This window comes from Dioscorea cayenensis, chromosome 14 (genome assembly GCF_009730915.1).
Source record: "Dioscorea cayenensis subsp. rotundata cultivar TDr96_F1 chromosome 14, TDr96_F1_v2_PseudoChromosome.rev07_lg8_w22 25.fasta, whole genome shotgun sequence".
Taxonomy (NCBI): domain Eukaryota; kingdom Viridiplantae; phylum Streptophyta; class Magnoliopsida; order Dioscoreales; family Dioscoreaceae; genus Dioscorea; species Dioscorea cayenensis.
This window is the reverse complement of record NC_052484.1, coordinates 15,268,936-15,284,390: the sequence shown is the minus strand read 5'-3', so window position 1 is coordinate 15,284,390 and position 15,455 is coordinate 15,268,936. Positions and strand designations below refer to the sequence as shown.

Here is a 15,455-nt window from a genome sequence, read left to right as displayed (position 1 = left end):
CTAATAGAAATACAGTTATGTTTGTTTGATGAGGTTAATTTGTGTGAGCTAGGCACTCAGTGAAAAAACCACTATAACTTTATAGCTCATGTTGGAGTTGTTGTGTATGAATAAATCTCTTACCAACATACCTTATATGAAGTATCACTTGTCTGTATTGTGCATGTTAGAAGATACATCCATAAAATCTCATCTTCATGAATATAATGCATAGTTATTGGATTTGAAATCAATTGATCTTAAAGTTGATAGATGATGCTTGATATTGTTAGGCCTTTTTATCATCATCCTGTAAGATTATGTACACTTAATTTTTGTAAGTATTATGTGTTTGGGAAGCAATGTAGAGTTAGCTTCAAGATATCATCTCAAGCTAATGAGGGTGTTTTTGATTATGCGCATACCGATATTTGAAGATGTGATTCAATGGCATCATGCAATGATTTATATTACTTTGTTTCTTTCATTATTGATTACTCTAGGAAAGTTTGGGGCTACTTCATGAAATGCAAATGGAAGGCTTTTGGGATTTTCAAATAGTAGAAAACAGAGGTTAAGAATCAAAAGTGCATAAAAGTAAAATATCTTTAAACTAATAGTGGGACATAATTTAAAAATCTGGAGGTTATGAAGTTTTTTGCAAGATTAATGAAGGCATTATCAAGCATTTTATGGTAAGGAAAATTCCTCAACAAAATCGAGTCATTAGAAAATCAACAAAACTTTATCAAATAAAGCCATATGTATATACTAGATGCAAAACTTCCCAAGAGTTTTTTTGGTTGATGAGGTAGTTAGCACTATATGCTTCATTATAAATCAATCTCCTTCCTCTACCATTGACTTCAAGATACTTGAAGAAGTTTGGTTAGGTAAACTTGATGTATTTTCTAAGTTAAGAATATTAATTTGGTTATCTACTTATATTCATGTGTAGAATGAGGAGAAATTGATCAAAACTAGATGCAAAAATAAGGAAGTGCATATTTTTCTTATTTACGCAAAGGATGCCAAAGGACACTGGTTATGGGATCTAATTGGCAAGAACATTAGCAGTAATAATTTTGTGTTTGACATAGCTTATATGCTAAAGAAAGATTAGTTAGAATTGCTTGCGGAAAACTAAGAAGGAATTGTAGAAATAGAACTGGGTAATTATAAATTGCAGTTGAAAGATGTTAGCAATCAACAACCCTTGATAGATCTAGAGCCACAACCAATAGAGCAATATAGTATAATTATAAGCACGGAAGTATACTAAGAAAGCTTTTGTGAGATACTGCTTTAAAGTAATAGTTTCCAATGCATTAGTAGAGGGCAGTGGTGGTCCATCTTGTTACCAATAAGCTATTTCCAATAGTGAAAGTCAAAATACAGTTAACATGTTGATCAAGGTAGTTTCTATTTACAAGTTCAAGCATTGCTTGGACTTGATGCAACTTATCTTACCCATAAAAGGATGCAATTGATACTAATGATAACTGAAGAGATGCCTTGATATGATTTGATGATATTTAAGCGAAAATATAGATTGTTGAATATTGGCTTCAATTTTGGAAGGTGCACTTGGTTATAATATACACTATATAAAGCCCCAAATTATTAAAGCTTCCTTTTTTATTTTTTGTGTTATGAGGTCTTTTTATGCAAAATTGAAGGTTTTTTTTCCCTGTCTATGGTTGGAAGAAATTAGGGTTTTTAGTGGGAAAGAAGAAAAGAGTTTTTAGGTGTACTTGGAAATTGGATTTGTGAAATTGTTCCATATTTTTGTATTTCCATCAAATTACTAGTGAAGAAATCTCTCAATAGTGCATATAAGTTATAGTTTGCCAACCCCCTATAAAATTCTATAGCTATTTATTGTTTTCTACATGCTGGTACTTATGTATATATGGGGGCCAGTCATCTAGGGGCGTCCCTAGATTTAAAATCTAGGTATGTCCCAACTGCAGCCGTTTAATTATAATCTAACTGCTGCGAGCCTTTCTGCTTGTTTCTATACATGGCATCTTCAACACCTGCAACTTGTCATGTTCCCTCCGTTCTCTATCCAACCTCCGAGCAAGAGCTTCTCATCGCGATCGCTATGGGCATCAACTCCAACCTCAGAATCAAGCTCATCAACATCAACATCAAAATCAATCCCTCTCAAAAAACAGTCAAAGTCGACGCCGGAGTTAGCCTTAAGGAGCTCATTGATCAGGTGAAGGCCGTCGAAATGAGTCTGGTTGAAGCGCCGTACTTGGAGGGGTGAGTATTGGAGGGCTTGTGAGCATAGGGTCTCAAGGCCTGGCAGTGCGGGGCAAGCTCCGGGGAAAGGCTTATTATGTGGAAACAAAAAAATGGTCAGAGAAAGGCTTGAAAAAGATCACAACCATTGGATAAGGATCCAATGGTTGTGATAGAAATGTCACTAGAGTTGATAACTAGGGACATCCCTAGAGTTAATATATATATATATATATATATTAATTTTAACATCCGAATTAGATGATTATGTTTGTTTTACCACTTAATTTTGTCCAATAACTATATGTGAGGCGTGTTTGACCACATCAGTTATCAAGGTTCAAAATGAATATTTTTATTTTAGGGCCCAAAAACAAATCATTCACAATTTAATAGCTTAATCTTGATAACATAAACAAACACCCAAAGATAATTTAAAAAAAAAAAACTAATAAAAGATTAGAATCAACCAATTGCCATGAGATCTTTAGTTCCCTAAACACACTACAAATTAGTGGCAAATCCATTGGAACTTGAATTGTTGGACTAAACTAATGTCCTTAACAAAAGGGTAAATCTACATTCACTCAACAGTGAATAAACATTTTCCTAGAAAACAAGGAATAAGAAACATATACTCTTGATCCAAAGTTCATTAAATCAATCAATCATGAAATATGAATAAATACTTATTTAGATATATTGTGCCACGTACCCCTGTAAATCACTTCTTTTCATGGTTGACATATGATAGTTGTTTAGAAAATCAAACTTCTTGGTGTTATATTGCATGTCTGTTTCTGGTAGTGAAGATTCATGTTCAAAGGATAGGGGACATGAGAACCTTTAACCTTTTATTTTACTCTTGTTTCTCTCCTCTCCACCCAAATGCCTACCTTTTCTTATAAGCAATTAACCAACCCATCAAAAGAGATGTCTATCTCACATGCTATTCTTTCTAGCATACTGCTCAAATTACTCCCATGAGGCAAGTGCGATGAACTTACCATCAAAAGGCTTTTTTCCCTTTTTTTGAAATACATTTGAAAAAAAAAGCAAATACTAAAAGCATGGGATGAAATGTTGTCCAAAATAAACCCCAACTGTAAAAGTGAATTTACAGCTTAATCTCTAAGTGAATTTATAGCTTAATCTCTAAGTTAATTGGGTGAGTGTGCACAAACTGAATGATCAAGTCATGGTAGCACGTATATTCTTAGTTGATGACTTGTTCACTTTATTAAATATATATAAAATATTAATTAAAAAAAAACATCTGACAGGTAATTTTAATTTGAAAAAAAATTGTAAAATATATATATAAATAAAATTTTGGGATATTGTTTTTCTTGTTTAATGGTCAAGACTCATGATTTGAACCGAAAACATGGTGTGGTAGAAAAAAAATATATTAATCAAGTAAATTTAAAAACATTGTGAAATCTTTCTTTCCTTTTGTATATCGATTTTATCCACTTCAATCAAATGTAAAATTATAATGTTTCATAAAAAATCATATAAATATATGTAGTTAAATTTTTTATTTAGATATTTCTCAAATTAATTGTCCAACCAAAAAATTCATAGCTTAGTGGCATTGGTCTCACTGTGAAAGATATTGGTATGAAATATTAAAAAAATCTCGAGTTCAAATTTTACCAAATGCAATGATGATAATAGGTCCTCAGTTATGAGGTAGACTTGCAACTTACATCCAATTTTATTGGGTGAGGTTGCACAGACTGAAAATTTAATTTTTAATCCATACTTGTTACTCTTATAGGATTTGTCACATTTGTCAAAATAGTAATAATAATAATGTTTTATTTTGGACCAGTTACTTATTTAGGATGAATTTCTATCATCATTGAGACAAGTTTTCGAATCACAAATTTTAAATTATATAAATTTAGAAACAGTGATTATGCGATGCATATAAACATTGACAACCTATAACTGTCAATAAAGAATTAACTAAGAAAATATTTATGACTTCCTAAATAACCTTTATTGACTTCCTTAACAGATTACTCTACATAATTAGATAATTAGCAATGTTTAATAATAAGCTTCCAAAATAAGCTAGCATACAAAGCATGTGGCTTCTCTATTAAAAACCCAAATTAATGTCCTCTCTCTCTCTCAAAAGCAAAAAAGCATAAGAACTTGGCCTATAAATAGCCATGCTTCTTCACTAGTCTCCCCATCCAAAATCCAAAGAGCGTCTCAAAGTACTGAAGGGAAGTTCACCAACCATGGCTATGGCTTTCAAGATGGTGAGTGTGTGTGTGTGTCTGTGAGTTCTACTTGTTCTTAAAGTAGATCTTGATATATATATATATATATATAAACACAAGTGTATATATATATATATATATATATACTTGGCTTACATTAACTATTGAAATACAACAAATGTTGTGTGTGCATATAGATCTACTAAGCTTACATTGTTGAAATACAAAAATGATGTTTGGTTTGTTTGTGTGTGTGTTTGTGAGTTCTACCTGCTCTTAAAGTAGATCTTGATAATAATAATATATAAACATATATATGTACACATAACAGTACACATAGATCAATTTGGCTTCCATTTTTGAAAGACAACAATAATATATGCATATATATATAGATCTACTTGGCTTACATTGTTGAAACACAAGAATGATGGCCACCATGCATGCATATATATTGTTAAAATTAATGGTTAATTTGATCTTAATACAAGTTAATTACTTTGTTTATAAATGAATAGGCAACCATTGGGTTTTCAGTGATGGAGGAGTGCAAGAGCTCATTCATGGACATGAAAAGGAGAAGGGTACACAGATACATTGTGTTCAAGATAGATGAGGATTCAAGGGCAGTCATGGTCGATAAGGTCGGCGGCCCCGGTGAAGGCTACGATGATCTCGCCGCCTCCCTCCCCGTCGACGATTGTCGTTATGCTGTATTTGATTTTGATTTTGTCACCGTCGACAATTGCCAGAAGAGCAAGATATTTTTCATCGCTTGGTATGTATGCATGTGTTCTAAGTATTAGTTCACTCTTTTGGTTTGGTTTTGAGATTAATAGCAAGCTTTCATGAATAACTTATTTAAAAGTATATTTTATTTCATATCTTTTTAACTTTTTTTTTTTTTTATAAAGTTGATAAATTATGTCAGTATTGTACACATAAGTTGATACTTCAACCCATTTATACTTTTATCCGGTAGTGAGCTCAAGTTTAATTTGAACAAATTTTTTTAAGTAAAAAACATCGTTGCCCTAACATAATAGATTCAAGATAAAATATTTTTAAAAAAATTAATTAAAAAACAGTAATTCTAAGTGAAAAATCATACTTTATCATAGTTGGGATGGTTTATCATAGTATATAATTGTATTTCAGTTTTATTGTTATTTTACTATTGTTTTTTATATGTTTGTAGTTATTTTTTATTAATATAATAAAGTTGTGATTTATTTATTTTTATTAAAAATTTAGATTTTAAAAATAAAATTTGTTTTTCAAAGTTTTTTCCCCACAAAAGCATAGGCCAAATTTGATCTTTGTCTTGCATATTATTAATTTGGTAGAACAAATTTCAAGACATATATATATATATAATTCGTCTTGCATATAAATGCATACATAATAAGTTAATTTGTTTTGCTCTTAGAACTTGTTTGGATCAGCTTTTGGAAAATCCAGAAGTGCTTTTTTATAAATTAAGCACTTCTGAATTCAAAAAAAGTTGTTTGTATTAGCTTTTCTGTAAAAACAGAAGCTGTAAAAAAAACTGAAAAACAGCTTTTTTCATAACCTAGTCATGAGCAGCTTTTGAAAAAAAGCTGTTTTTTAGCTTATTTTTACAGCTTTTGCTTTTACAGAAAAGCTAATACAAACACAAAATATAAAAAAGTTCTTAACTTACTCTAGAAAAGCACTTCTATTAAACTTAAAAAACGTACTTTTTTGATAAGCCAACCCAAACAAGGCTTTAATCTTGTAAAAAGTTTAAGCTTAAAAAAAAATAATAATAAATAAATAAAAAGAGGACCTTCCCCACAAAAGATGATAAGCTTTTGATGATGGCTTTTATAATTCTTGATACTATTACATGTACTATTATTCCAAAATTTCATTTGTCCTCTTGTTAAAAAGGCATATTGATGGTTGATGCATAGACCCTACTTCAAGTTTTCTAATGACCCTACATGTGATAACACTATTTAGGTTTCTATAATTTATTTTAATATCCTAATGATATAATTATGTTGTATATGTCATTAAAGAATTTTTTTATGCAAAAATTAAAAATTCATATGTTTGATTTGGTAGTAAAATCTTAATATTATCCTTTAATTTACTATAAAATACATAATACATTTTTATTAGTTATTATCATTAACAATTCATATATTTGGAAAATACAGCAATGAAACTAGTCAGATAATAAAAACTCATAATTATTTTAGTAAGTTACTATTAAATGTATCATATAGTTTTATTTATAAAAAATTGTAAATTTTGTATGGTTAATCTAGAAGTGTAAAAATCAACTTAATTCTCCACTGAAACATAATAGGTAGTATTTTATTTTTCTCCGCTCAAAAGTCGAGTGTCTAAATATATACTCGTTTGTCCATAATATTATTTTAAAAAATTATGATTTAGGAATAAAATAGAGTTGGCAATTGAACTTACATTTGCATAAATTATGTAGGTCACCAAGTGCATCAAGAATAAGATCAAAGATGTTATATGCAACATCAAAACAAGGATTGAGGAGAGTTCTTGATGGAGTACACTATGAAATGCAAGCTACAGACCCAACTGAGATGGGATTTGATCTCATTCTTGACAGAGCCAAATGACTTTACTTTTAATCTCTTCAACACTTGATCATCATCATCATCATCATCATCATCTTATCTTTTGCATCTTTTAGTTTTTATCTAAATCTGCTAATTATATTTATGATTGGCAGAAATAATAATGGATGAATTTTAACTGTTGTTGTTTAGATGGTTATAATTAGTTAACAAGTTTGGTTGGACTTGGCCATGTTTTGTGGCTTCATGTGCCAACAATGATCTGTTTTCTCTACTAATTGAGAAACTTATGTAACAAATGATTTGAATTAATGTACCATATCTTTCTTTTTATGTGCTTTAATTATCACAAAATAGAGTTTTTTTTTGCTAGGTTCTTAATTTATTTATGTTATGAAGAGATAAGAAAATTTATGATTGTTATGGAGAGAATTCATCACTTGATTGTTAGTATCCACAGATGCAGAATATTGAGATATATATATATATATATACATATATAAAACAAGTACCATGTATCATTAAGCTGTACCAAAGATTAAATGAGTGATTTGCATTCCTAACAAATAGGAAAATTATGATGAGACATAAGGAAAAAAAGACATCATTTATTACATAAGTTAGTATTTGGTTTCTTTCTGATGATGGAATGGAATCATTTGAACTTTTTTTTTAAAAATTGAATCTAGTTGTTCATGGCTAGATTGCTATTTTTTCATCCTAATTAAACTTGTGGTGGGTGTCTTGAATTTTGTGAGCTTATAGTCCCTGTTGTATAAAATATTTATCCCGGTGAGAAAAACCGTGCGAATTCCAACTCACACGGGTAAAAAGCACAAGTATTGTAAAGCTCAATTCCTTGTATGTGCCTTTGACACCTAATTAATTCATATTTATAAAAAAAATAAAAATAAATGTGAACTTATCTGATCAAATTGTATCATCTAAACTGGTTCAAAATTATTTCAAATCTCTCTTTTTGTTTTTTGTATATATATACTGTTATTTTTCCCATATGTTTAGGATTTTTGTGAAAATATTATTATTATTAATATTATATATATGTAAGTGAGTAAAGTTAATCCATGTGGGGTTACATACTGTTTAAAGTCTCCTACTATACTTCACCACTAATTACTTAATAAATTCACATAGCCTTTTCTGCATGCAGATGTTCCATATATATATCTTGTGTCCAATTCTTCTCCTTTCTTATTAAACTAGATGACAACATGAATTTTAGTGTCACAAGTTCAAATGCTTGCTCTCTACGCTGTTAACGAAGGCAGGCTCATGCACAATCCTCGTAGAGTAAATAAGAAGCAAAACCCGTGCACGGACATTGGGACAACCAGTAGACAACCAACATTCATCACTAGCAAAATGTTCTTGCGAAGACCTGAATACCAATAGACCACTCGGATGCTTGCTCTTTGGGTACAAAAACAGATTGAAGGTATTGTCAATGAAAAGATTGAATTCATCTTGGATTGATGAGAAGGTTGTTCCAATAATTGTGCCTCACTAATAATGTTTTACAGGAACCTCTCTGGTTTATGGGCAAAATTGAAGACTTTTTATATGACAGAATCCCTGGCCAACTATATTTTGAACCAGACCTACTCTATTTGATTATATATCAGTTGTGAACAAAATATCAAACCCTAATCATTCCTGCAACATCACAATATCGGTACATCTGAATCAAATCGGTTGCTCGAACAACCGTATTGTACACAAGTATGGCATTCAAATCGACAGCATAACAGAGTAAGAATATAACACCGGCGTTAAACATCGTAGTCGGAAATCACAATCATGGACATATGAACCGAAATAAATAAAATCATTCAACCAAAGGACCAAAACAAACAATTATAACTAATTTAGAGGCCAATAGTGGTTTCAAACCTAATAAATAGTAAGAACCAGGCTCTGCTTCACGCTTTATCCACGCTTCATGCCGGAGAAGTGTCCGTGCAAACTCACTGTATCAGCATGCAACCTTTACCAGTATAATCATCAGTGAATAACAAACTAAATACAATTACTAGAGAGAAGCAACGATAAACGAAAACAAGAAAATGAAAGGTGCAAAAACAGTTTAAAATTAACTCCATATTATCTATCCGACTACATTCTCGATCTGGTATGTTGGCAATTCAGGGGCCAAAATAGAACCTTACAACACGTAATTTAAAAGGAGAAGTACTCGAGTGGTTGGCCATGGGTAGTACTCCCAATTATATTCCTACTCCTTTGAGGTTATGACGAGTAATCCTAAAGCTCCGATGAGCAAGTACTGCAAGAAAGAAAACAAAACTATATTAGGGCAAATGCAAAGAATCAAATGGAATTTATCAATGTTGAAGAATGGTATTAAAAGATTGAAAGAAAAAAATGCTCTGAAAGATGACTTATTATTCACCCTTCTATTGTTTTGGTAACGGTTCTCAATGAATTGGAAAAATTAACAAGAAATTATGAACAGCAGGCTCGCATCAGAATTGATCAAGAAAAATCGAGGAGAAATAATTTCTAGTATAGAGAATTGAGTGCTCTTTATTTTCAAGAAACTAGTTCTTAACTGCGTATGACCCAAGAGAACATATTATGAGAAAGGAACAACATTATGAGATTGCAAAACAGTCCAAAAGAAATATCTTATTTGCCCTTCTGCTTTTTTGGCAAGGAGTTCTCAATTGATGGGAAAAATTAACAAGAGATTACATTCAGCAGGCTCACATTGAAATGAATTTATTTAAAAAAAAAACCAGAGCATATCAGAAAAAGTGTATCTAGGACAGAGAATTCAATACACTTTACTTCCAAGAAAACAATTACTGCATAAAGCCAAGGGAACATATTACAAGAAAGGAAAAGTGTTGAGAGATTGAAAAACAGTTCAAAAAATGTCTTGTTTTGGCAGCCATTCACAATGATTGGAAAGAAAAAATTTAACAAGAAATTATGTGTGACAGGCTCACATCAGATTGTATCAAGAAAAACAGAAGCAGAGGAATTTATCTAGTATATTATAGACTATATAGAATTGAGTGAACTAAGTCTTAACTGACTACCAGCAACTCCATTAATTAGGTACTAAACACAAGTTAAAGGACAAAAATAATGACAGTCAAATTGAAGATTTAATAAATCAAAATTTAATCCGGAAAGTAGGAATTTAACATTTTCAAGTTGTATTCAGGTTTTCTGTGTGGAACATATAAAATGAGAGAAAAAAAAGGTGTCGCAATAGCAAGTCAGAAATGAAGGTATTTTCATGCTTTCAACTTGAGAAAGGCAGTATCATCAAAAGCTTATGAATGGCTCTTAGCATAGGAAGAAAATGACTCATGAAATTAGTTATGAAACAAATTACTTGATTCCAAAAAATTTACCAGATACATGAGAGGAAACTAATTGGAACTACTGAATTGTATGAAGTTTATAAATTTTTCAAAAACCCCAGAAGTTCGATCTCATATTCTTGTTCAAATGCATGATAGATGTCCAATCATTTTAGGAGGAGACGTTTACCTTAATAATTGGCTTCTCAGTCATAATGATGGTAACCCAGCCAACATACGGTAGAAACCTATCAAAAATTGCAGTCTAAATGATGTAGCTATGTGAAGAATTCAGATATCAGAGAAATTTCAAACATCGAAATAAAGTTTACCCCACAGCCCGACCCATAATATGGTGCTGCTGAAGCCAGAGCTGACCACGGGCGTACAGAAGTCTGTCATCACCAAAGTTGTTGTCCCCTGACAGAAGCAATCAAGCAGTCAATAATCAAATTGCTTAAAATCTTGTTAAAGTATGAAAATAAAAAAAGGTAAACAATTTATATATTAAAAAAAATTCACAATTTCAAACTGAAGCATCATGCATTCTTTAGTATAAAATAATAAATAAATGGGAGCCTTACTATGCTTGTTTAGGGTATACCAAAATAACAAGGTTACAGCTACAGACCGGCAAATTTGCATGATTGAAAAACAAACCACCAAAAAAAAAAAATTTTACCTTTTGTTAGAACATCAACCTCTCCTGTTTCTTGTCGTTCATGCACCTTCAATTTAAAAAAAAAAAAAACGCCATCAGATCAAGTGGCAATTAATGTATCAAATCCTAATTCAAAATGCACCTTTGAGGAAAGCCCAAAAAATTCACATACAGGAAACTCAATGCAGGCTTATAAATGGTAACAATTTCTAATAGCAAGTAGATGAGTTATTATTTGTAATTATCCAAAAATAATAATAATAATTACAACTATGACTTGGTAGGTTAATATTTAACTCTAAACATGACAAATACAGGAAGGTTTTACATTACCAATGATTGAAGTGATTACACAATTATTTACTATGCATAGGCTATACATTCATGTCATCAATTTTCAGGAAAACAGAAAACATTCAATTGAAAAGTCAGATCCTAAAAGTATGAACAGTACTTTTAGAAGATTAAACATGGGCCATGATCACCAAATCCCCATTAAATATTAAAAATTTTTGAGTTTAATTAATCGTATAATTTGAAGTTTCATGGATTTCAACAGTTCAACATTATAATTTAGATCCTAATACATATTTTCACAAAATAAAACAACATAATTGCACAAGGGGAGTCCAAGGCTCTCTTATCATGGCTGCAAATGGGAACATATTACATCTACTTCCATGCTCATGCAGAAAGCTCACAATCAAGTTACAGTGGTTTAATAGTTGAGTCTACGGCATGAGAATATAATCAAAACTTGGAACTATAAGGAACAGAACCTTGCCATACTCAAATAGTAGATGATAACACCAAAGATCTTTGTCTTAAGGCAATTTATAACAAAACTTGAAAATAGATGACCAATAAATTAAGTCCAGAAATTAGCTTGCCTTAATTACACGATGAACAATAGGAATTTCACGTCCCTGCAAAAAGACATTCAAACACAAAATTATTACCAAAAATGAATTTATAAATTTTGCAAACACAATAGAAGAATCTTGGGTAAACCTGGAGTAACTTTTCAGAGCCTACTTCAACACTATCATGAACCACAGAAATTATGATAATATTAGTCTTCAATCCAATTAAGGAAAATAATGCTGCAGGTCAAATTCCAATAACAATTTCTGGAAACTTTTGCAAGAAGAACAAAAGATTTATTGCTTTCAATTCTTCCATAAATTTCTATAGATTTATTATGTTTTTTACTGAACTTTCAAAACCTAAATAGAGGGCACAATATGAGAAGGTAGGGCTATGGCCTAATGCCAAAAAACCAAAAGGGCAAGCACTGGAAACAAATAATAGGGCACATTGTAGGCAAGTGCTTAACAAATGCAGCAATTGATGATCAGTAAAAAAGTTACTGATCTCAAAGGAGTGAAGGGAACAAGTTATTTAGAAAAAGTATAATGCAAATTAAAGCCACAAATCTATCTTAGGTTATAGTATAATGTGATGGTGAGGATGGATTTGATCAAAAACAAAGGAAAAAAATGTAGATGTTCAACATGATAAAGACATAAATGTCATACTTCATACTTGAACGTACCTATCTAATGTACAAATGAAGTTAGTACAGGAAAACAATCAGGTTCCTTGTGTGGATGATCTTAGAGGATATAGTTTCCATCCAAATGATTGGAAAATGAATATACAGAACCATGCAATTACAAGAGCCCCCATGTCCGAAATCAGTAGAACTAAAAGGAATGCAAAGCAACAAAAAGTAAATAAAAAGGAGAAAAGACAAAAGACCAAAAATCTGTAACCAAAAGGTCACACTCTCATGCTCACTCTCTCATGTTAGTTGAAGTAGACAGTGAGAAGTTGATTTTTAAATAACCATTTACAAGAGTGCGTAGGGGTTATATCATGTTATTTGAGCATAACGTGATAAAAAAAGCAGGAAATGCATTGATCTATACGCAGATGAACTAGTACAGTTTGTACAAGGCACTTGGATGTCATGTTGACTATGACAACATATCAAGGAAAGCAAAGATAAGTGGCCACTGGTAAGGGTATGTGAACTGGTCTGTTTCAAAGTGAGGAAGAAAAGTCTATTGAGCATGTTACGCATGATAGCCCAAAAGAAATCCCAGTATAAAGATAAAATGTAGTTGTTAAATTTCCAAGTGAAAACTTGACATCACTTTAGGAAAGAACATGTGCCAAATATTCAAAGCATAAACATCATACATGTATAACAAAAACACCTTCATTTACAGAATGAAAATAAGGCTTACATCAACATTAAACACCACTATTTCACCAGCACGAATAGGATCCTTGCTCATGTGCAGGAAAAGGATATCCCCCTGCCAAAAAAAAACCTCTCATAAAACAGAGATATAAGAAAGCGAAGGAGATATAAAAAGTGAAACAAAGATGTCAGCTAAAACCTAGAACCATGGACAGATAAAATTCTCAGAGCCAATGTTTTTCTTCCAAAATTTGGTATGAATAGCATTAAAATCGCATAGATAAAGATAATCCAAGCTATGTAACAATTACTTTTTTGGATAAAAGAAAACAAAAAAGAACTAGCAGTAGGCACGAGCAAACTCCTTCCATATTGCCAAAACATATTTCCCAACATCCACCCTCATGAATGGTACACAAGTTATTATCCAAATTTCCAATATCTAAGCAGTATTTATACACCAAAAAGACCATAGCATTTTGAGTTGCAGACAATTCCTTTCACAGCTGATAAACTTTTATCCCTACATAGTGAAAGTAGAGTTGAACATAGAGGGGCAACAGAACTCTCCAATGGCCAAAAAGGTGAAAGTCAATGCAAAACAAGAAAGGAAAATGAGTTGCTCGCCTGAGGAAGAAAAAAGCAGTCATCATATAGGAAGTATCATGTCCACAGAAAACAAATTCACTTTTTAAATATTGCTGCCCAACAAATAGATATAATGGATTAATTTCAAACAAAACCTAATAGCAAAAAGTCCAACATTTGTTTATTTGTTCCTTTATTTGACACAAAATTTCAGTTTCTATGTGAACAATGATCTAAATTTAACAAATTTAGTAATTTTTTATGCTCGTAATTCTCAAATTTAACAAAATTAAATTCCAAAAACATAAAATCCAGATGCACAATAGGATGAAGGAAACAGAGCTCACCCTCTTAAACCCAGGCTCCATGCTTCCTGACAGCACAACCACAACCGGCGATTCACTCCCAGTAACGCACATCAAACCCTTCCAAATTATCAGCGCCGAGGTCACAATCATACCTGAATCACCCAAAACACCAAAAGAAAATATTGATTTACCAATCAAATAAAAACTAGTCACATAATGCAATTGATCCATCCATGTGACAATTTAGAAAAAAAAAAACAAAAAGCACACTGCTCCGAAACTGAGATATTAAAACTACTTTCAAATAAAAATTAGTCACATAAAGCAATTCATCCATCCAAAACCTCCTACGATCAACGTGAAATTAAAAAAATAAAAAATAAAAAAGCTTCAAAACTGAGATTTTGAAACTACTTCATAAACTGAGATTTTGAGTGACAAAGGTTACAATGATACCAGAATCACCCAAAACAGCCAAAATATATATATATATATATATATATATCACAATGCAATTGATCCATCGACAACTTCCTACATCCACGAGAAATTTAATAAAAAAAATCTTAAAACTGAGATTTTGGGTATAACACTAAAAAAACAATATCGATTTCACCAATCAAATAAAAATCAGTCACAGGATACATTTCACCCATCAAAAACCCTCCCACCATCAACTTGCGATTTAAAAAAGAAGAAAAAAATGGGAAAAAAAAAAAAAATTTTACATCAGTTTCAAACCGAAATTTTTGGGGAAAATCGAGAGCACGAACCGAGACTGACGACCTGGGTGAGGACTTGACGGATCTGGAGAGAGCGTATGGATTCCATTCCATCAGCGATCCAACCCATTCTCTCCTTCTCTCTTCCTCTTCCTCGCTTCCTCGCTTCCTCGCCTCCTCTCTCTCTCTCTCTCTCTCTGGGCGTGGAAAAGGAGAAGATTTGGGTTTGATGAATTTGGGTAATCTTCAACCGTTGGATTCTGATCGGATGGTGATCGTTGGAAGATGCCATTTCATTAAGATAGCTAAGTTAATGGTGATTTTTCATATAAACCCTTTGGCTTTGGGTATTATCACAAATATTTTAATTATTTAAAGTTTAATTGCCGTACAGGTCTCTATGTATTTTTTTTTTTTTTTAGTTTTTTTAATATTTTTAAATACAATTAAGTCTTTATATTTGATTGAGTTGGATTGTTCTAGTCCACATCAATATTTTTAAATACAATTAAGTCCTTAGAATTTAAGGATGTCCATCTACACCACGGAGTAGAATGACCTAACTC

At 31.6% G+C, this 15,455-nt stretch overlaps 2 protein-coding genes across 3 annotated transcripts; one reads left to right on the top strand and one right to left on the bottom strand.

Moving 5' to 3' along the window:
• The first annotated feature begins 4,370 nt into the window (after positions 1–4,370).
• On the top strand, positions 4,371–7,378 carry LOC120275942 (actin-depolymerizing factor 5-like). Of its 2 annotated transcripts, none has more exons than XM_039282675.1 (3): positions 4,371–4,505; positions 4,985–5,244; positions 6,943–7,378. In XM_039282675.1, the coding sequence occupies exons 1-3, from the start codon at positions 4,485–4,487 to the stop codon at positions 7,091–7,093; spliced, it is 432 nt and encodes a 143-aa protein (XP_039138609.1). In that variant the 5' UTR covers positions 4,371–4,484; the 3' UTR covers positions 7,094–7,378. The 2 variants fall into 2 exon arrangements, with proteins under 2 accessions (XP_039138609.1, XP_039138610.1); XM_039282676.1 differs by having other exon boundaries at positions 4,387–4,505; positions 5,004–5,244.
• A 1,742-nt stretch (positions 7,379–9,120) lies between these two features.
• Positions 9,121–15,097, bottom strand: LOC120275061 (signal peptidase complex catalytic subunit SEC11A-like). The gene is made up of 8 exons (XM_039281548.1): positions 14,941–15,097; positions 14,207–14,319; positions 13,315–13,386; positions 11,953–11,988; positions 11,084–11,129; positions 10,734–10,821; positions 10,592–10,649; positions 9,121–9,353 (listed from the first exon to the last, which is right to left on the bottom strand). The coding sequence occupies exons 1-8, from the start codon at positions 15,017–15,019 to the stop codon at positions 9,303–9,305; spliced, it is 543 nt and encodes a 180-aa protein (XP_039137482.1). The 5' UTR covers positions 15,020–15,097; the 3' UTR covers positions 9,121–9,302.
• Between the last annotated feature and the right edge of the window lie 358 nt (positions 15,098–15,455).